General features: G+C 57.2%; 1 protein-coding gene across 5 annotated transcripts in view; it reads right to left on the minus strand.

Annotated features, from left to right (window-relative positions):
* Positions 1-291: 291 nt before the first annotated feature.
* PHACTR3 (phosphatase and actin regulator 3) overlaps positions 292-21698 on the minus strand; it is a 129156-nt gene continuing 107749 nt past the window's right edge. For 4 of the 5 annotated variants that reach the window (XM_045194687.3, XM_053927390.2, XM_045194685.3 and 1 more), the window contains exons 9-13: positions 9713-9768; positions 5738-5799; positions 4382-4522; positions 2702-2778; positions 292-820 (exon numbers count right to left, since the gene is read on the minus strand). In XM_045194687.3, coding sequence (XP_045050622.2) covers positions 805-820; positions 2702-2778; positions 4382-4522; positions 5738-5799; positions 9713-9768 — 352 coding nt within the window. In that variant the 3' untranslated portion in view covers positions 292-804. Of the gene's footprint in view, positions 821-2701; positions 2779-4381; positions 4523-5705; positions 5800-9712; positions 9769-21698 lie in introns of those variants that run through there. The other variant, XM_053927391.2, reaches the window with a different exon arrangement.

Here is a 21698-nt window from a genome sequence, read left to right on the forward strand (position 1 = left end):
GCAAAAATAAACCAACAAATGCATAAATAAGTGGAACAAAAATTGATGTCTCTTTTTTCTCTTTCTCTCCTTCCCTCCAAAAATCAATCAATAAAAACCCCCCACAAAGAGTTGGAATTTTCTTTTATGTATTTGGATTCTGATGGCTCAAAAATAATAAAATTGGCTTGTTTCATAGAACATTATTCAAACAAAACTCTTATCCCAACCCCAAGAAAATATAAAGCCCGCAATAAGTAGTCATTTCCTGCAATAAGTAGTCATTTAATTAAAGAACAAAATTAACAGGAATCAAAATGTCGCAGCTGTATTTTTGTTAGACATTATATAAAAAAGGAAAAGTATCATACAGTAAATCATTTTGTGTAACATGAACTTAAAGAGTTCTCAACTCAATCACAATCAGAAGAAAAATGTCTTTTGAACGTAATCCTGCGTGACGCCACATCGAGGGTCCCTCGTGTCTGAGGCCTGGGCGTGCGGAGCCCATGGGGGCACGGCGCCCGCCCTCTGTCGCCCCGCAGAACGGAAAACGGGGCTCAAAGGCAAACGGTTTTCTTCCGGCAGGTTCTCTGGGTTGCAGCCGACTCGGGCAGTTCACTCCTCGGACACAGAAGAGGGGCGGGGCGTGTGTCCTGGTGTCTCGCCGATCCGTGTGTCGCACCCCTCCTGCACCTGCCGCCTGGCCTGTCTGCTCCACTCGCGGCAGGGTGGGGAGTTGGGTGGAGCTTCAGGAAAGTTCCCTGATGAATGTTCAGTGTTGGTATCAAAAATTAAACACAAATTCTTCTCAGAAGAAAATCTCTATGGCCTGTGGAATCTAGAAATTGTTTGGAAAAAAAAATATAACAAAGTATAAATTTCTAAGTTAAAATTGCCAAGACCTTTCACAAAAGAAATCTGTTGCTAAGCTTCTCAGAAGTCCACCTTGGAAAACCTGCTTCGGTTAAAGTGTACGTCACACCTCAGAGGGCCCCCAACTCTCAGCCCTGTGTCCCCCAAGAAGGAGAGACATCCTCAATTCCTAAGGCCGCCTAAAACTTCGTTTGAAAGCGGCTGGTAAACACTGAGTGCGCAGGCGCAGCGCCCAGGGCTCGGGAGGCCCGCAGCCCGGGGCGAGACCCGCCACCGGGAATCACGCTGAGCTTTCGGATTTGCCTGTTGGTGCAGATGTGTTCGTGGTAATGTTTCACACACTTAAGAAAATCTCATCTGACTAAAAGTAGTTTCCACTTTTAAAAACTGACAGTAAATCCTAAAACGTGGTAGTATAAAAACCTCATCATTATTTCCTAACAGCCAAGTATCGGGCTCACTCCCCAAACGCCGTCATCTGAGTCAGCTCTCCAGGACTCAGGAGCGAAAAATACACATCCTCAGTAAACATCTCTCTTAATAATGTAAAACGGGAAAACATACATAACCTTTTGTCCATACATAGAATGTGTACGCATCATATCCAGTTTAACACAGAGTGAACGTTAAATATAAGTTTGAATGTTTCACTGGGGGATATTTATTTCCTAAACGCTTGGGTGTTTTGAACGATGGAACACACGACGACCCGCCCCTTCCTAAATGCACGCGGCCACGAGCAAACTTCAAAAACGTCCGACAATGTCCTGACTCGCGTCGTTCTCTCCCGCCCCTGCAGCCTCCTCTTCCTCCCTCGATCTCTCCCCCATTTGATCTCTCCCCCATCAAACGGCCACGTGGGCGCAATTCCGCGGCACGCTGTCTCAGTTCCATACCATGCCGTCCGTACAGTTAATCCCTAAAGGACCACGGCCGCGGCCACTTGATGACCGACAGAAAGGAAAGGACCCACTACGTCAGGTTAGGGCAGGGTGTCCTCTCTGTTTGTACCCGGGGCTCCAGCATCTTGAGACCAAGGGAGAAAGGACAAAGCGCCTGCTTTGAAGTCAAAAGCTCACTGCATCCCAGGCCACCCTTTGGGATGAAAGGCACACGAGAACTTCAAAGGATGACTACTTGGCACAGCCACGGAGGAGGGGGCAGGTGCTGACGGAGTGTGCAGCCCAGAGAGCCAAGGGAGGAGGCCTCCGCTCTCCACCAGCAAGAAAGCGCGGGGCAGGGAAGCGGCGCTCCCTGAGGGGAGGTGAGAGGTCCTCATTGGGAAGAGTCAGCCAGTCCCCCCCACCCCCAGCACGAGCACCAGAGAGCTGGGAGCCTCCTCTGCCTCAGCCCTAGAACAAGCAGGCATGTGCCCAGGTGTTTGTAGAGGAGACAAGTGCCCTTTAGGCCTTGGGGCGGTGGGAGCTTGGGGTAGAGATGCAAACAGAAATTCAAACAAGATGGGAAAAGGTGAAGCAGAGGGTGGAGAGAAGTACAAACGGGATTCTGTAAACAGGGAATGTGTGAATATTGGAAGAGGGGAATTAACTATAGAAGCAAATTACTTTCATTGCCTTGGGACTAATTTTCTTAAACATACATGAACCACGTGGCTAACCCAGTGACCCGCACAAGACTGTTCTACACAACCACCCTTCACTGGGCCCGGAGAGAGCTGGGGGGCAGGCAGTGTGTTTAAGGGGCGCACATTCTGACTGCTCGATCCGGCTCTCTGCAGAAATGCTGAGTTTGTTCACCGGAATGCGTTGCTCTTTGTGGCACTTTCCTTTTTTAAGGAAATGCCATGTTCTGAGTGCCATGCAAGTCACACAAATAGAGACCTGACCTTGTCAAATGCTTGCTCGACGCGTGCACCTCCATCTCATTGCTTTTGTATTCGTTGAGCTCCTTCCGGATCGCCGCCTGAAACGTCAAAGAGTGCACCAGTTATGGGACATGTAAAAGTGAGCACCAGAAATCACAGCCACGGTCAGGGATTGACCACCGTCCCGAACACTCACTGACTTTCATTACTCCGTCATACATTTCAAAAGAGAAAGGAAGAAACAGCTTTCCGTTTGGCACTGAGACTCCGACTCGTCTGCGGAGTCCTGCCCAGCTAGCGTGTGGCTGGCACTGTGGAAGGGCTCCGTGAATTTGCTGGCTGTGGGGACGGGGGGAAATGCCCACCCCACCCCGCCACGATGCCCTGCAGATCGACTGAGTGCACGCTTAGGGCTCGCGCCCAGGAGGAACGGCGAGGTCATGAATCAAATGCAGCTTTCGGTGCGCTTACAGAGACGTCCCTCTAAGTCCAGCGTGCGTTTACGTCTGTCATTTGAAAACGTGGTCCTTGCACGTGGGGGCTGCGTGCCTCTTGTCTGGCTCACGCTCCCTGACCGCCTCTCTCTCAGGTGAGCCCTCCCGGCCAGGTGACCCAAGAGCAGCAGGCAGGGCCTGGCCTTGGGAGCGAGGGAGGGCTGAGTCGAGGATTTCGGGGGGGTGCCGCTCCCACACTCCCTAGCTCTGCCGCCTGCACTTGTTCTTCAGCCTTAGCATCCCTGGGAGCACATTGCCTGTGGGTGACCGACAGGCAGCCCAAGCACGTGCCTGTACTTCTCCACGCTGTGCAAAACCCATGTGCATTCACTGACAACCTTCTCACTCAGCACAGGAGAACACTTCGCGACCCCAGCAAACTCACTGGCCAAATGTGTGCCCGTCCATCTCTTCCTAAAGGCTTTCAGAGCTCGGGAAGACCACTCGGGCCGGCGTGCGGCAGAAAGACCAGACCCTGCCGCTGGGCTTAAAGCCTGCCATGCACTCCCCAAGGCACCTGTCCAGGGACCACAGCAACACCTCTCCTATGGGGATTATTTTGAGGATCACATGAAACAACAGCTGCGAGGCAGGGTTCAGCACTGGGCAGAGGAGGACATGGTGCAGTTCGCTCTCCCCTCAGCACCAGGCCCACCGCCTCCTAGCTCTCATCCTGCCTCTCTGGCCGTGTGGCACAGACAGCTCAGGAGGGCCCAAGGACAACTCCACTGGATGGACCAGCATGGACCCCTGAGCCACCTCCGTCCCCACTGCAGAGGCTCTCCCGTCCCTGCCCCCACCCTCACCATAGCCCCCTATCTGTAAGTCCGTGTTGCCTGGCCTCTTTCTGGCCAGCCCGGCCTACCTGGGATTCATCCCCCAGACCAGCTTCGCCAGCTTCTCTAGCCTGGGCCCTTCGGACTGGAGGGTTCTCTGAGCCAGGCTGTCCCGTGCACTGCAGGGTGCTGAGCAACACCCTGGGCTCCACCCACTAGAGACCAGTAGCAGCACCCCCACAGGTGACGCCAACAGTGTCTCTAGGTATAGCCACATATCCCTGGGGCCAAACCGTCCCCAGCTGAAAACACGAGCCTGACCCGCATTATCTTCAGGAGACCCACAGCTGGTCAGGCAGGCCTTCACTTCACAGCGGGCAGCACCGCCATCTGGGGACACGCCCACCGGCAGGCTGTGGTGTGGCTTGTACCTTGTCTGCAGCCGACAGCCTCGTCCAGGGCTTGTCCGCCCGCCTGTCGTAGTCCTGGGCTTTCGCCACCTCCACGTAGTCACTGAACCGTATGAGGATTTTTCTGTCTCTCAGCTCATCAACTGTGGGCCTTTGATTGAGCTAGAAGAAAAGGTCCTCACCATTAGGTAGGTGTCACGCGCCAAACTGGCTCCCTTGGAGTTCTGGGAACACACGGCACGTTTCTGTAAGGACATGAAAACTCTGGAACTGCAAAACGCGGGGTCTGGCAGAAGTGACGCCTGCGTGAGTGTGGTCGGCAGGGTAATGACATGGGTATAATAATGTAGTTTTAATTTGAACATTTCACCTACAACGTCATATGGTGTGCTTGAGTGTGACATGGTTATGTTAAAGGATTCCATGCTTATGATTTTGTACTAAGATTTTGTACTAATCAAGGGGCGTTATTTAGGCTGGACCCTGTATGGCCCTAATGCAAACCACCTCGAGCGTGAGAAGGACTTAAATTTTGCACCTAAAAGCCAAGCCCGCCCCTTCACACACACATTATGGGGGGTCACGCCTCCCGCACGTGGCCACATACACGGAGCAAGGGCTCAGGGACAGGGTGACACATTTACTGAGACACATTTTAGCGCAGAAGCTGCTGCTTTTCAACGACCGTTAGGCAGGCGCTCTAGGAAAGCTTGTGACAAAGCTAAAAGGCTGAGTGCGAGTCGCACTCCCAGTCTAGCTCCAGCTCAGGAGACACTGATTCTCGCCAAACAGGACCAGATTTTACTTATTATCATGGTGATGGTGACGAGGAGGATGAAGCACAGCGGAGGCCCCGGAAAAGGAAACACCTCATTCAGAGACAGCCGGGCTTTAAAAGGCAGCCCAGCGGCAGGGCTGCCACCCGGACTGGCCGTACACTAGTGGTCTGAGGTGCACGCACAACCCCGGGGCTGATGAAGCCTTCTGCCAGCAGCAGCTTCTAGACGAGGCGAGGCTCCCGGAGAGGCTGAGAGGGAGCCTACGCCCTGACATCCGGGTGTGCTTTCGTAGGCTGGGTGCTACGGCCCGAAATAAACAACAAAATGCTCCGTTGACACCGGGCTTCCTGGAAACGCAGGGCAAGGCCACCAGCGGCCCTGCCACGCCAGGCAGGTCCTGCGCTGGGGGAGGCCCTCGGCTGCAGCCCAGTCCCAGTGGCCTACCAGTGGTGCATTTGGGGGGTCTGGTGAGCGAGGGCACCGCGCCCAGGGAGGTGCGGAGTGATGTCCTGCATCCCCCCCTGCTCCAGACCAGCTTCTCTGCCCTCCCCCTCCTGTCCCTTAACCTTCAGGAAGTAAGACGCTTCCACGACTGCACCTTTCTCGTCAGCCTTTGCTTGATCTCCCGCCTTTCCTCCTGCTCCGTCTGATCGTTCCTTTCTGAGAGGGTGAAAGGGGAGAAAAGGGAAAGAGTGGGTCAGCAGGTCATCCTCCCTGGGGGGGGAAGGGGCGTGCACTCAGGACCCCTGAATCTCTGGGAGCTGGAGGGGTTCGCGGGCCGCCTTGGGGACAGTGCCTTGCCGTTTCACAGTTTCTTTTCCCCATTTTGTCGGCAACTGCTCAGGACACTGCAGTCTCCCTGAACCCCAGAAGCACCTGCAGAAGGGGAAGTGCGGCCAGCTGCCCCGCCCCCTGCAACGAAGTCCCTCATCTGTGCGTGTCAGCTTGCTCGTGGGGACACAGACAGCGGACAGAAGCCATTGTGGGAGCCGTGTGTAAAACGCGCATCCACACGCGTGGATGAATGAGTATTAGCAGAGCTCCTTGTTTTCCTTCCCCATTCACTAGGTAGACACACTTTTATTTTTAGCCAGCCAGCGTAAGCTAAGGAACACCCTCTTTAGACTGTGGGCAACACATGCTCGCCTGGCATTTGGATCTTCAGGGTGTATTTCCAAGGCAAATACACCCGTGAACCCAGCTGACTCTCCGCGGCGGGAGCCAGAGCCCTCACCCGACACCACAACACGCCTTTTCGCGGAGGCCGAGTCTCTCACCAAAACTGGCTTGGCTTGTGCACTGTGATGATTAGCATTCAAGCAGCGCTCACACCTCCTCTTAGGAGCTAAAAATAGAGCAGAACGCTGAGACGGAGTGGAAAGCCTGTGCTGCGCCCTGGGATACGAGATGATGGATGCCCTATTTCTGGCGTTGCACTGCTAAAGAAAGCCTGTCTCCCTGACCCAGGCGGCACTGCACGCTCCTTCCGCGGAAAGGGGCCACCGCCGCCTCCGCCGTCAGCATCAGCGCTCCTGGGAACGCCCCAGTGCCCCAGTTTCGGGAAGGGAAGCCCTGCTGCTTGCGCTTAAGGTAATCTCTCACTATCTGCCTTTATCTAAAACAGGCGTGTCGGACTCATTGTCACCGGGGCCACATCAGCCTCACTGTGGCCTTCAAAGGGCCGAATGTCATGTTAGGACTGTATACATGTAACTGCTCCTTAACTAGGGGCAAGGAGCTCGGCGCTGCCGCCGGGTAGAAACAAGGTGCCCAGCCGGAGAAAAACAAGGCGGGCCTTGTGTTTGCCACCTGTGCTTTAAAACATTTCAGGCCCAGGACAGGCAGCTCCGTGGGTTAGATTAGAGCATCATCTGATACGCCAAGGTCAGGGCGCGTTCAAAAAGCAACCGAGGAATGCATCAATAAATCGAAGAACAAGTCGGGGTTTCTCTCTCCCTCTTGACGCCTCTCTCTCTCTCTCTCTCTCTCTCTAGCTTCCCCTCGCTCTTAAAAAACACACACACAATAAAAATTTAAAAGATATATAAATAAATAATTCCAATGAGCGCATCGGGGGACCAGGTGGCCGGGCGTGTAACACATTAGCCCTTGGGCAGTCCATGATTGTCTTTAGAAAGGAGAAGCCATCCCACATCTGTGTGTTTTATGAAGGGAATCCAAGTAACAGACCAGAAAAAACCAGTTACAAGCCCTGATAACAAAATTAGGACAAAAACGGGTAAGTACCGGGTACCAGGCCAACCCCGAGGGACTTCCATGACAACAGGAGACAACTCTCCAAGCACAGCCTCCGTGTGAGGACACCAACAGGGAACTGACCCTTCCTTCTCCCGCCATGAACTTGGGCAGCCCAGCATCAAGGCCACGCAAGCGCGGCGGGTGCTCTGGAGAGCTGAGCTTTGGAAGCGCCGGCCGGGCCTGCCCTGGGCCCAGCGCTCTGCTGTGCACCAACTCCAAGCCGCACCCCCACCCCCGGGAGCCTGAGCCACAGCTTCTCTCCCTGAGCTACACTGGGCGATGGGTTTGCAGGTCTCTGACCCCCAACCCAGGAAACCCTGTGCACGGGGCCTGGACAGTCCCACACACATCTTCCACCAATGGTCAGGGGCGTGTTATCCCTTGCAGCGGTCAGGGCATGGACAACGAAGTGGGGGGACGTGAACTTGAGCTCTGTCTCCTTGCCAGGAGTCACGTTAAAAAGTCCCATGACCCCGGCTGCGTCCTCGCATCCTCCGAGGCAAGTGGGGACAGCAGGACAAACATCATGACTTCTTGGGAAGCGGAGGGAGGGAGCGCCACGTTCAGAGCCATCCCACGCACTGGGTCTGTGGAGCCTCACGCTCACGTACCCACGAGTCCTCTGGCCGAGCTCGCAGCATGCCTGCCTCAGGTCACACGCTCCCAACTCAAAGGAAAGCAACGCCATGGGGGCCTTTCTCAGAAGGGTTCTGAGCAGGTTGAGCCACAGAGCAGGGGAGTCTGAGGCCTGTGTGGGGCTCACAGGCTGGACAGGGAGCACAACGTACACACACCACAACCAGCAGGGGATGCTCAAGGCCCCCTAGGGATAGGAGGGGCCACCAAGCTGGGACATATCTGCAGAAGGGCCTGCCACAGCCACACACAGGACCCCCATGCCTTCCTTGCCTGCTGCGCACTGAAGGGCAGTGTGGCCTGCCCCCCGCTGTCTCCAGTCACCAAGCACCGTCCTGTTTGAAAGGCTCTGCGATGACGTGCCGAGACCAGCACACTCAGAAGTGATGGCCGGGGGGGTCCCTGGGCCGGCCACCACCACAGGGACGGGTCACCATGGCCCGGAAGAGCAGCTCCCCAGAGAGTAACTGCCTGAGTCTGGTCCTTAACTTGTCCCACTCACGTCTTAAACTATGACCTTCAGGACACCTGTGACTTATGCTTTATAGATTAGTGACTTCCATTTTTTAAAATTCAAGTATTTGGTAACGTAGCTTGACTTGTCCACCTGTCCATGTGAGTGAGCATATTGCCCATGCAACGCTTTTCTTTACACCCCCCACGTGGCCCATGCACACAGCAGAGAAAAGGGTCGTCCTCTCTCAAGTTTAAAAGGTAAAACAAAGGATTTTTAATCTTCAGGTTAAATATTTCCAACGGCCTATAAAGGGGGGAACTGCTTGAGGCAACGGAAGGGGAGTAGCCCCGCTGGGACTCACACCCTGGATGGCGGCTCTGCCATTCGCTCTCGGGCCGATAGGCAGCCTGGGTGTGGGAACACGTCATGGGGCAAAAACCAAACCCAGGGAGCGCCTGCAGAGCTCCTCGAGTAAAGAAGGAAGTAAAAATACTTTAAGAATCCAGTCTTAAGATGACACTTTTTGCAGAAAATGGTTTGAAAACTAACGCCTGTTGACCAGGTATGGGAGAGCCAGCTGAAACACACTTCCACGACCTGAATGAGACAGGTGTGCGAGATGGGTGTGCTCTCCGTGCCGGGGAGGCTGCTGGCGGGCACCTATGTCCAGGACACGGCAACACCACGTGCCTAACCGGGACACCAGCCAGCAGGTGTGAGGCCGGGAGGGGTCCTAAAGGCATCCCCAGGCCTCACTGTCCCTCTGAGCTGTCTGCATGTCCCAGGGGCGGGACATGTCCACCAAGGCAGGGCTCTTGACCCTGACCACACCCTCCCAGCCTGTGCCGTCTGTGGCCCTGGGGACGGAGACCCACTGGAGCTGCCAGGAAAATCTGCCTGGAACCAGGCACCCAGGGACGATGTCGACGCAGCTCCCGTAGGTTGACGTACAGGATGGACCGATGGCCACCGACAGGGACATCGTCAATGGTGTCAGGGGGAGAACCCCACTCCCCGTTTTAAAAGGGGCTGTTTCTGAATACACTAACTTTCCTGTGGGGCTTGCTTTCCCAATCGCTCGGCTGCTGGGACACCCTGGGGATGCAGACAGAGCTGGGCTGTGAGGGAGCGGGCAGCGCACCAGGGACGCATGGCCGGCTGCTCAGCCACAGCCCCGCACACGTGCGTGCGGGGGCACCAGGGCCATCGCCAGCTACTCACGTTTCAGGATGTTTCTCCTCTCCAGCTCCTCCACGGCGGGTCTCTGGCTCAGCCGTCTGCGGAAAAACACCAGAATTACATTTTGCACCATGGTGGCCGCCTGCGAATTCCACCGGTGTCTGCGGGGTCACAGGGGGCTGGAGTGCCCCTCAAGATCGCTCCCCAGCAGCTGCAGGAGGAAGGGGTCCTCTGCTGGCCGCCTCTTCCCGGCAGGTCGAGTCAAGACTCCCTGTGGGAGGGAGGCCCCCCGCTGTCACAAGGCTCTGGGGGCGGCAGCGCGGGCAACCCCTCTCCACGGGCAGCTCCTCATGTCCGGATCCACGTCCAGCCTGGCCGTCTGGAGGGTCTGGGGCCCCACGTTTGCGCAGCGCAGAGACCGGCTCAGGGACGACAGCCTGCCTGGCGGAGGGAGGGGCGTCGGGCTTGGGCTTCTTCCTCCGGAGCTGCGGACCGCGCCTGGATCAGGGACACCCGCCAGGCTCCCGGAGGCTCTGGCTGCTCCTGCCGCTGAACCAGCCTCCGGCGCCAGCGTGACTGAGCGCGCCCCGCCTCCCCGCCCGGAGCCCCCAGCCCTGGAGGGAGGGCGCCCACGACAATCGGGGTCTCCTGCTGTGCCCCAAGCCCCGCCCAGACCCCCATGTTCCTGCAACCTGAAGACAAACTATGATTTCCTTTCAAATGGCTCCTCAAGGAGGGTGTTGGAGGATGCATTTTAAAAATACATAAACAAACAAAGGGCTTGTCAGGAGAGGGAGGCATAATTAGCCGAAATTAACGCCAAGCTCCAACTGTTTTTGTAACTCAAATAAAAGTGTCCTTGGGTCCCGGCCAGACACCTCCCAGTTCCGGATCTGGTCGCCACTGCAGGGAGAGGACAGGGCTGAACAGGGTGCACGCCAGAGCTGGGGGCGTGATGTTCTGCCCCAAAGAGGACGCTGCCTCCAGAACCCGTCTGCTCTTCACTGCCCCTATCCCAGCGGGAAACCCAGGGTTTCCCCATGACACAGCCGCTCCTCCCTCTGCACTCAGACGGGACAGCTGGCATTTGTCCCCTTGGGGCTCTGTGTGTTCACTGGTTCTGTGGGTGGCTGCGATATCTCAAGAGGACAGGAACCTGCCCCCAGACTGTTGGCTGGGACCCAGGGGCCGGCCCCACCCACCCCACCATGACCCAGGCCCTGAGTACAAAACTGGCTCACGCACTGGGGCTCCCTCAGCCTGGCCCAACCCCCCAATGCCACTCACTGTCACTCTGTGGCTGGGAGTGTGTGCCTGGTATCAGGCCTGTCCCATGCCCCAGGGCACAGTGGGGATGCAGAGAAGCCCAGGAGGGAGACAGACAGACAGACGATGCATGAACAAGATCGACCCAGAGAGAGGCCAACGCCACCAAGGAAATAAAATGGGGGGGGGCAGAGACAAGTGAAGGGGCAGGGACGCAGGTGAGGGCCCTGAAGGGAGTAGCCAGCCAGGGGACGGTCGCACCTCTCCACAGTGTCTCCTCACTGCACACAGGCTGGGCTTGCAGTGGGGGGTGAGGGAATTGATCAAGGCAGGCTTCATGGAAGAGACGACTTTCAACGGAGTTGTAGAGAATCCGTAAAGGACACCACCTGGCGCCCACTGACCGCCAGGGGGCCAGCAGGGGGGCCAGCAGGGAGACCCGCGGGGACACAGGAGGAGGGAGACCAAGAGCTTCCTCAAACCTCTGAAGTACCCTGACCCCCTGCCAGTGCCTCTGAAGACCCACGTCACTGCTCTTCCATGAAAGAGGCGGCACGACGGCTCCTCCCCAAGAGTGAGGCTAAACGAGAGCACACGAGCGTGTCTGCTGCACGCGTGACACAGTGACTTAGTGAGAACCGACTCCAGAGGCCCTGGCTGAGCAGCTCCATTGGTTGGAGCGCAGTCCCCGAACACCACAAGATTGCAGGTTCAATACCCGGGAGGGTAGCCTATGAGCACAACCAACCATTGTTTCTGTTACGCCGACGTTTCCCTCTCTCTCTAAAAGCAATGAGAAAAATATCCTCAAGTGAGAATTTTAAAGAGACCAAAAACTAAACGTCTCAAGAAAACTCAACCTGTAAATCATCCGCTGGCTGTGGAGCGCGTTCCCAGGGAGGCATCATCATCCGGTTCCAATGTCTCAGGTTCAAATGCCCATCTCACCACCAAAATCCATGCCACCAGCCAGAGGGGTGAGGGCAGGCAGAGTCCCACTGCCCAGTGCAGGTTCAGCGGGCGGCTATACCACCCCCCAGGCTGAGAGCTCGAAGGGGCAGTCCTCTGGGGGGTGTGGTCCCACAGTTGTTCACAGTGGGGAGCAGAGCCAACTGGGGTCCTGCTGGGCTGTCACCAACCTGCCTGGCACCCAGACAGGGCTCAGGAGCCCCAGGCTGGCTGGAGGAGAGGACCCTCAGTCCCAGGGCCCAGCACTGCCCTCTCCAGAGGTTCTTTCAGGAGAAAGGTCCGGTGTCACCAGGGAAGTGGGAGGGGCTGGCTTTCAGGGAAGCGCCCGAGTCCTGAGCTCCCATCCAGACTCAGTACATCCCAGGAAGACCACCCTTGACCCAGGAACTCACTTCACGGAGCTTCCAGCTCCTGCCCTGGGTTAACCTGGCCCCTCCTAGAAGTTTAGCGAGCACTGATGACATCCCTCACCTGGGGGACACGGCAGACAGAAGTCAGGGAGCACAGGTTCTGGGGGCACAGACACTCTTATCACATAGTCCCCTGGGAGCTGCCCTGGTGACGGGTGCAAGGAGGGAGAACCCAGCCACACTGTAAGAGTTGGGCTGGGGTGCCCCCAGCAGGGGAAGCTTGAGTCGAGATCTACAGAAGTGGGGACCACTCAGCACTGAAGGGAGGGAAGAGCCCGTGCAAAGGCCCGGGAATCTGAGGGCTCTGGAAGCGCCATCTGCCACAGTGCCGGAGCAGAGGCGCACGTGGGCAGGAGGGCTGGGGAGGGTGGGCCAGGCTTGGGTCCCCCTCAGAGGCTTGCTCTGGACCCTCCAGGTCACAGACCAAGCAAAAGCAGAGCAGAACCAGCCACCAGAGGCCAGGGGCAGCTCAGGGCCACGACCCCCACCAAATAAGAAGGGCAGGCACCCCAGGCCCGAGGCGCAGCCATAGCCCCTACATGGTCCAGGCGAGGGGAAGCTAGCAGTTCCAGCCTCAGGACACTGCAGACTCTGGATCTGCACCCGTCAGACTACACACAGAACCCACAGCGCGTAGTCTACTCGCTCCCTGCAGCTCAGCCCGCTCGCCGCATGGGCAGCCTTCCTGCAGGCCAGGCAGCTCCACGCCCACGGGGATGCCGGGCTATTTCGGCAGCTTCCTCCTGGAAACACCATCCCAAAGCAACACCAGCCTGAGTCACCAGGGATTCCCCCGGGATGGCCCTGCCACGGCCACTCAACGGTGACTCTTCCGCCACTCATACAGGCTGCAGGCTGGGCGTGGGGTGGGCAGAGCTACTTCACATTGGGGACCAGCAGCATCCCCCAAACCAAACCTTAGCCCTCTTTGTTCTGCCACTGTGCCCAAGGACAGACATCAGCCTGCTCAAGGCTCACGTGGGAGGTGTGGGCTGCAGACGCCCACACCAGGGTGACCCGCCCCAGCAGCGCATGACCCCAGGCACTGTGCAGGCGCATACTGCTCCTCCTCATCCTGAATCCAGTCTCGGGGCTCCACTGTCCTCTGGCCACTTGCCCCTGGCCCCTGGGCAGCCCTTTCTATCCTCACCCCCAGCCTCCACGGGCCAACACCTCCCCCTCATCTGTCTCCCTCTCTCCATCCCCGCCGCCTGAGCCCAGCCACCCTCTTCCCACCTGGTAGCCTGGGACAGCCTCAGAGGATGCAGCCACCCCTGGCCCCTTCTACCAGCCCCACAGCAGCAGGCTGGTCTTTCTGGGACTTGACCCCCACTCCCGTGGTGAGCCCGAAACCTGGGCCCCCACTGAACTCAGGACAACACCCAAGGGCCGTGAGGCCCGTGGGTCCACAGGGACCCCTTCCCAAACACTGTGCCCCCACACTAAGCCTCTCACATCATCCCCTGGGGCACAGACACCTGGCTCCAACTCAGGGGTCCCCAATCCTGCCACCCCTACCCTGCTCTACAACAGCAGTTCCGTCGCACGCCCTCCCCTGCAGCATGCCTGCCACACTTTAAAAACCACCGGGCACCCCAGCTGTAACATCAGGAGGAAGGCCAGCCGCTCTAACCCAGTGACCGTACACATTCGACGTGTGCGTGTTCAGACAGCAGCGTCTGAGCTACGTGGGGAAGGTATTAAGCACACCCAGCTACACAAACGATCCCTGTGACAACATCAGCTACCAAGGCAGGGTGTGGGAGTTGGAAGATTTGGCGGGGTAGGGGGGGATCCAGGGGCCCCCTACCGGTCACGCACAAGCTCTGAGAAACACTGCTTCATGGGAGCCATTCCCGGAACCAGCGATTCTTGGGGGGGCTGGAAGTAAGCCAGGTGACAGCTGCTGTCAACGTCCCAGGTGCCCGCGCTGGGGGCCGCACCCAGGGATACCGCCCTGGCCCGGCCCGAGGGTCACCGCACCTCAGGTGGAGAGTGCGTAACTCGGCTGACCTGCCAAGCCTCAGGGCTCCTACATATGCTGTTCCCTTTGTCTGGACAGCTATTCCCCCAGACCTTCCCATGACAGCCTAAATGGCTCCTCTTCCAGGAAGTCCACTGGAAGTAACCAACCAGCTTATAGCTGAAGTAACCAACTCTTCTCTGCAGCATTTGCTCTCAACTGCGTATTTTTTGTTTTGAGGCCTTTATGGCCTGAAGGCTCCAGCTTTTCCTGAAGGCCCGGCCCACAGACCCTGGACCCGCCCAGCTACTCTGCACAGTTTCGCCTAAGCCTGTGCCTGCGATACCTCTCTCTCAGCCCTCCACCACTGGCTCCATCTCTCTCGTGTCCTACCCGCACAGCCCCCTCCTCTGTAAACGAGGATGACGCTACTAGAGCAGCTCTCAAGTGGTCGCGCTCAGGCCACCCCAGGCTCACGAATGGGCCCAGGCCCCTGGAAACCAGAACCTGACGACCACACTTGGCAGGCAGCCCCTGCCCCGGTCCGTCCTCCCCGGGGAGCTGTGCCCGGACAGGAAGAGGGCCCTCTGTTCCCTAGCCTGTGCACCCCAGGAGCACCTGTCCTGTAATTAGGTGATTCAATTAAAGCTTCTGCATGTCGATCAAATGATTTAATGTGGACGTAAAGAAAAAATGTTATTTCTATAAGAACCCAGTGGGATGCTTTGGAGCCAGTCACAGCAAGAAGCTAAAACACTGCTGTCGGTTCGTGGGGGGGGGGGGGGGAGAAATACAGGGCGCGGCAAGGATGGCCTCCATGTGCCTTTCAAGCCTCACTTGTCTCAATGAGCAGACACCAGAAACCACCAGAAACCATAGTGATGGCCCCACACACGGCGCTTCGCAGGAGGGCGCTCCCCCAGGGAGACGCCCCGACCCTGACCCAGAAGACAGCCATCCTCTCTCCGTGCAGACAAATGTTCAGATGTGTTTACAACTTCTCCTATTCCCCAGCTCTCTAACCACCCAGGGCCACCTGTGGAGGAGTGGGGGAGTGGGGGAGTGGGGCCTGCATCCCTGAGGGGATGGTGGCCCCTCCAGGTGTCAGGCTCAGCCCTGAGCAGGGCCTGCGGCAATCGCTTGGTAAATGGGTAGTGCACACTGGTGACCTCATAGTCATTTCCACAGGTGAACGGCCCCGAGTGGTGACAAAGAACTCTGTTCATAACGCAGCAGCTGCTCTGGGCGCAGGGGTGGGGGTGTGGGATCACGGGTTTGCTTTGACCACGAACACCTGTCCCTTACTAGGACTTTAAAGCTTAAAGCAGCCTGTGATGCTGGCCACTGCCTGCCCCCGGCACCAAGACCACTTGGCCGTCTGGCGCACACACGTTTGTGGAGCACCCTCTGGTCCCTTCCTCCTCCCCCCTCCTCCAGAGGCACCTGGCCTCCGCCCCCCTCCGCCAAGAGGCTCCCCCCACTGAGCCTCACAGGGGCCCCACCTGCCCTCTCCAGCAGGGGTGCAGGCCAGTGTCTCAGCCCAGGGCTGGGGCCCAGCAACCCCGGGGTGAGCAAACTGACCCTGGACGATGAGACACTGAGGCTCAGAGGGACACACACTCCATCTGCCCTTGATTTCAGAGGAGGAAACAGTGTCACCTACCCACCACCGACTGGTGAAGAGCACAGACCACCATGGGTGCCACTGAGGGGCAGCAGAGCCTCAGTAGCCTGGCGAGGGCAGACTGGTGACCCCTGGAAGGAACCCAGGGCCCCAACAGCACCTGGGCACTGTGGCCCACTAGAAGCACGTCTTGTGTCCACCCCACAACATCCCACCTGTCCCCGAGTAAGTCACACATCCTCTGGCTTGGCCTCTCCCGCCATGGCACGCAGAGGTGGCTCAGAAGTGTCCTTGAACCGAAACATCGCATCAGTTACCACAGAGGAGGGAACAGCCAACTGTCCATATGACCCTCGGGGTGGTTAGAGTTACCCTCCCCCGCTTCCTAGCTTCCTGCCCCCTGCCAACCTGCCCCAGCCCAGCACTGGATGGCCAAGAAGACGGGCCTCTGGTCATTCTCCACATGGCCGCCTCCAAAGAAACCGCCGCTCCCGACAGGAGGAGTACGTTTCACTCACTCGCCCATCTGTTCGTTCATCCCTGTCTCATACTTTCGATCTGTCCATTCACAAAGTTGATCTGAATACAAAAGGACCAGAGACTGCTAGTTTCCAGCCAGCCTCATTCTCTGTAAGTGGCACCAGAAAGCTGTCTGTATTCAGTGCAGCCCCTCTGCCAGCTAGGATGGTCACATGAGGAGGCTGTGACCAAGTTGCTGTAGATAGAGGTACCCTGAAGAGCTTCTGGGGAGGGCCTTTCTGAAGTGCTGCCTTAGCTGAAATGTATGCAGCTTCGGGACTTGAATGTGATGCCTGGTGCTCCTGTAGCCATATTGGACCATGGAGGATAATTGAGCAGGGAGATAAAGGAGCCTGGGTCCTCGATGACTGTGGAACCACCATGCCCGGCCTGTCTACGACTATCCCATGAAGTAGGGTGATTCCAGTCCAGCCTCCAGAACCAGCCAGCCTGGGTCCAAAGACTAGCTGTGTGACTTTGTACTCTGAGCATTTACATCTCAGGCTTGAATGACGAGGCGAAGCGCAGCCCCTGGCGCGTAACGGGAGCCTGGTCAATGTCAGGGAGCTATCACTGTGTTAGCATCACTACCTCAACTACGGACACAGGAGGAGCCCTGAGCAGGGTGGGGCAGAGCCAGAACCCTTGATCCCTGCAGCCCGCTGAGCCGGCAGGCGGCACACGCCCAGTTCACAAGCTCAGGGCAAGTGACTCATCTAGGTGCACTCAGGCCACAATACCAGCGGGGAGACCTGCAAACCCTTCAGACCACCTGCTCCCCTGGGGTTGGGAGTTGTGTTTATCGACACTGAATGGAGACTGATGTTCTCTTTCATTTTCTTACGAACCAAGCTGTACCTTCCTGGACAGATTCCCAAGAAACCGAGGAAAACAAACAGCAGCTGAGGTCGTGTGCTGACGTGAAGGATGTGGGCTCACTCTGAACCCACCCCACAGGGACCGCGGAGCCCACCGCATGCTCACCCTCCCTGCACACCCGGAGACCGGAGACCAAGGCTTGCACTTGTGTCCTGAGGCTCAGATTCCATCCGATCCGAGTCAGAAGTGCTGTTCCCTGTTGCTTAGTTCCCTCCCTCTAAAACCAGATGTGCAGGACCCACACTACCCATCCAGGACACTGCTGGCCTGGCCTGCCTCCCACCACTGTGGAGGTCCCCTCCCCACTACGTCCCCCAGGCCCACGCACAGCCCTGTCCCTTGAGTTCCTTCTGCACTGTTGTAATGACCCCTACACGGTGCCCTGAAAATCCCGGCACCCTTCCTGACCCTGGGGGCTGTGTGACAGTGGCGGGCAGGCCTCTCCCCACAGCGACAGCAGGCAGGGGGCACCAAGCTGGGTCCCGGGGTGTGGGTTTGTCTGGAGACACACCTGACCTCAGTGTGCCCTGAGGTTTCTAAGCAGAGAACCTGAAGGCCTGGTCACAGCCGGACGCTCGAGGGCTTGGGAAGCAAGTCAGGTAAAATGCGCTTCTTCACAAAAGGAGAAACTGCTGAACACAAATTGTCTTTATTCCTAGGACCTCAGCATCCAAAGAGCTGGACATGCTGCCCACGCCAGCCAAGGGGGAGCGACCCCTCAACATCGCACCAGGTCGCTACTGCCCTGCCCTGCCCTCAACTGCCTGCTGCTGCCGAGCCTCCCTTTCTGTCTGGCAGGACTCCTGGCTCCTGACCTGGCTGAGAGGTGGCTGCCACTTCCTGGGACCCGGTTTCCTTGTGCTTCCTACGAATCAAAGACTGGACGTTAGTGCTCGTGATGAAGACGATGAGGAGGAAGGGAAGGAGGAGGAAGATGGCGAGGATACGGAGGAAGATGACAACAGTGACACTTAGGAACTTCTGGGACAGGCCTTACATGGAACATCCCCTCCGCCCTGGTGACCACTGCAAGCACACCCACGTGGCCTGGGTGCTTCTCAGGGCCTGGGGAAACAGCTAAGGAGTGAGGGGCTTCTTTTGGGGGTAATGAAAATCTTCCAAAATTGTGGCAATGGATACACAACTCTGTGACTGTGTGAGAAGTACTGGATTGTGTGGGGAAATCTCCTATATTCTAAAAAGGCTGCCATAAAAACATATCTCTTTATTAACTTTCTTATAATAAAATTGAGAAATAGATATATCACATATAAAAAATATACTCCATATGCAGAAAAACAAAATTGAGAAAACTCAGGCAAAAGGCACACAAAAAAAGGTCGAACACAGGCACACCCCCCAAATGATGCAACAGTTGCCACAGGTGGCTGCACCCTGGGCTCTGAGCTTCCCGATGGCCAAAGCAAAAAGTGAAACCCAATTAATTACAAAGTGTACACTGTCAAGATGCTAACAGGCTGCTGTTACGCAGAAGCACAGATTATTTAGAGACTCAAGCCACAGAAAACAGCCTTCCAAGGTCCTACACATGGCTGCCCAGGGCAGTACACATGGGCAGCTACACTCGGGAGAGCAAAGCTCTATTGAAGGACAGACTCCTACACGGGAGACTGTGAGTGGGGTCTTGGAATCTGTGTCTGTACAAGCTCCCTGGTGATGTGGGCACAGGGTCGGGTGTGGGAACGGGCGTGGACCAGGTGACCAGAGGGACCAGGGACCCACTGCACATCTCCTGCTGCGTGAGCACGGGAAGGCGACTGCCCGGCTCTGAGCTGGTCCTCCTTGTCTGGGAAGCAGGACAGGAGGAGCACTCAGCAGGGAGCAGCGTACTGGAGACGCTGCGTAACTGTCAGCCACAACCACAAATACCAGCCATGCTTCTCTGGCCCCTGGCCTGGACAATGCCTGGGGGACTGGATTTGAGTCACTCTGCATGAGCTGGGATCCCGCCCAGCAGAGATCGGGCAGGGGGAGTGGGGAGGGCGGTGGCTGGCTGTCAGCATGTCATCCCATGCCCTGGGCAGTGAACCCCCACACTTCCCCAAGGCGTGGCTACCTTTCTGGCCATTGAAAAAAGTCTCTATTTTCCAGACTCTGGGTCCACAGGACTGAGACCCTGGCTCCACACCTCAGCTTTTCTCGAAGCTTCACTTGGAAGAAGGAACAGAGTCCAGTGCTCTGGGCCTGGCCCCCCACGAAGCTCTGCCCATTCCCTTCCCGCCCTGCAAAGCAGCAGGTCCCCTCCTCGGAACTCTGCAGACTCAGGCGTCCTCAGCAGACGGGTGGGGGTGGGGCAGAAGCCCACGACCCTTTCCCCAAGGAACTGGTGTTGTCACGCTGGCCCGAGCACAGTGGCCTGCCTGTTCCAGACGCAGAACAGAATGTACGAGGAAGGGACAGGCTGGAGTGTCCTCTCACGCCTGTGCTGACATGCTAAGCACCTGCTCCTGAAGGATGCTCCTAAGCATTAATCAGCTCCTCAAGATGCCACCGGGTCCCGGAGAGAAGAACACCCCCAGGTAGAGTTAATAGAAGGTTTGAGCATCACACAGGGCCCCTCCCTCCTCTGTCTCCAGGCAAATCACACACCAGCCCCGAGTAACCACCACCCTGCCCTAACTGACAGACCACGTGAGAACACATGAGCCTGGCCCCCGGCCCCCCGAGCTGTTCCCAAAGCAGCTCCCTCCACCCACCATCCTCCCTAAGGGTGCCGCAGGGCCTCCATTCGGCACAGTGGCCGCCTGCCTGGGGCTGTGGGGCCGGGACCAGCACAGCAGCAGCCCCGCCCCAGAGCGCCTCCTGCCAGAAACACCCTTTCGTGCGCTTCCACAGGGACTCACCGGGAGCCTCCCAAAGGGCCCTGGGCAGGAGGGGGGTGGGTCACAGTCACCGTTTTGCCACCAGAAGGGAGATTCGAAGGTGGCAGTGTTTGCACAAACTCACACGGCTGGGGTGGGAAGCCCAAGCTCAGCCAGGAACGTTGGTCTGGGCACCTGTACTGGCCCCCCCAGGGCTCCCCGCTGGGGGGCACAGTCATCATTTCTGGCCACCGCCCCTGGCACGGGCACAGAGCACCTTGCACCCAGAGGCCCAGCGTGCTGGCTGGAGGTCTGAATGCACCCTGAGGAAGCTGAATCAATGCGAGAGATGCAGAGCTGTGACCAAGATAAATGGGGGTGGGAGCGTCCCCACCAGAACGCTGCACTTGAGGCCAGGTGGCACTCCAGGGGCTGCCCCGCCTCCTGCCCGCTGCGTGACCCTGGGTGGGCAAGTTCCTTAACCCCTTGTTAACACTTCATGTCCTCACAGCATGTAGGATCCTGGAGAAATCAAAAACATAACTCCGGAGAACCTAGCAATCCCACTTCTGGGGGTTCATCCGAAGACACCCAAAGAATGAATCCAAAAAGATGTGTGCACCCCACACTCATCGCCAGGACAGGAGAGCGGCCCAGCGGCCCTTGGACAGACGCACACTCGGTCATAAAAAGGAAGAAATCTCGCCACCTGCACCAGCATGGGTGGACCTAGAGGATATCATGTGAGTGAAGTCAGTCAGAGAAAGACAAGTGCTGTGTGACGTCACTTATATGTGGAATTCAAAGACCAAAACAAACAAAACAGAAACAGACTCCTAGACTCAGAGAACATTCTGGCAGTTGCCAGTGGGAGATGAGGCTTGGGAGAAAAGATAAAGAAATATGGACTGAAGGTGACTCGACTTTACTGGGCCCCCAGGTCCAGCACAGAGGGTGTCATGGGGGCGGGTAGGAGGCACATGGAGTGCTGTGACCAGAAGGGCCCGGGGAGTACCCAACGACCGGATTTTAAGGGTCTGAAAATAAAACAAAAACATTAACTACCCTTCAGGACACAAGGGAAAAGGGTATGTTGCCATGGCAACCAGAGACTGAATTATTCAGCAAGTGATGGCAGAGGAATCTCCCTAAAGGAGGCAGAACAGACAAAGGGACCCAATGAAAGCATTTCCGTAGAGTGGGGAGGCCTCGCACCCGGGGCCCGGTCTCTCACGGCGTTGAGTGTCTGACTCGGCCGTGTCTCCACGTGTAACGTGGTGACAGATGCCCCAGGAGCTGCTGCTGCTTCCCAGTCCAAGGCCCAGGGTTAGTCCCAGTCGCTGCGGGTGACGGAAGAAACCGAGGCCCTACCGGCTCCCCACCGCCCACTCCGCCTGCAGGCTGGCCGGGGTCCCCAGGCTTCTCTGCATCCCGCACCGCCACTGCTTCCTTTTATTTTTAACCGCAGATATTGTCACAGTGGACTTACTATTCATTCTTTAAATCAACTCACTGAACAATACTTTATAGGAGAGCTTGGTTTCTCTGTCAAACAGAAAACCGTCACCCACTGGCA

This window comes from Desmodus rotundus, chromosome 6, assembly GCF_022682495.2.
Source record: "Desmodus rotundus isolate HL8 chromosome 6, HLdesRot8A.1, whole genome shotgun sequence".
NCBI classification, from domain to species: Eukaryota; Metazoa; Chordata; class Mammalia; order Chiroptera; family Phyllostomidae; genus Desmodus; species Desmodus rotundus.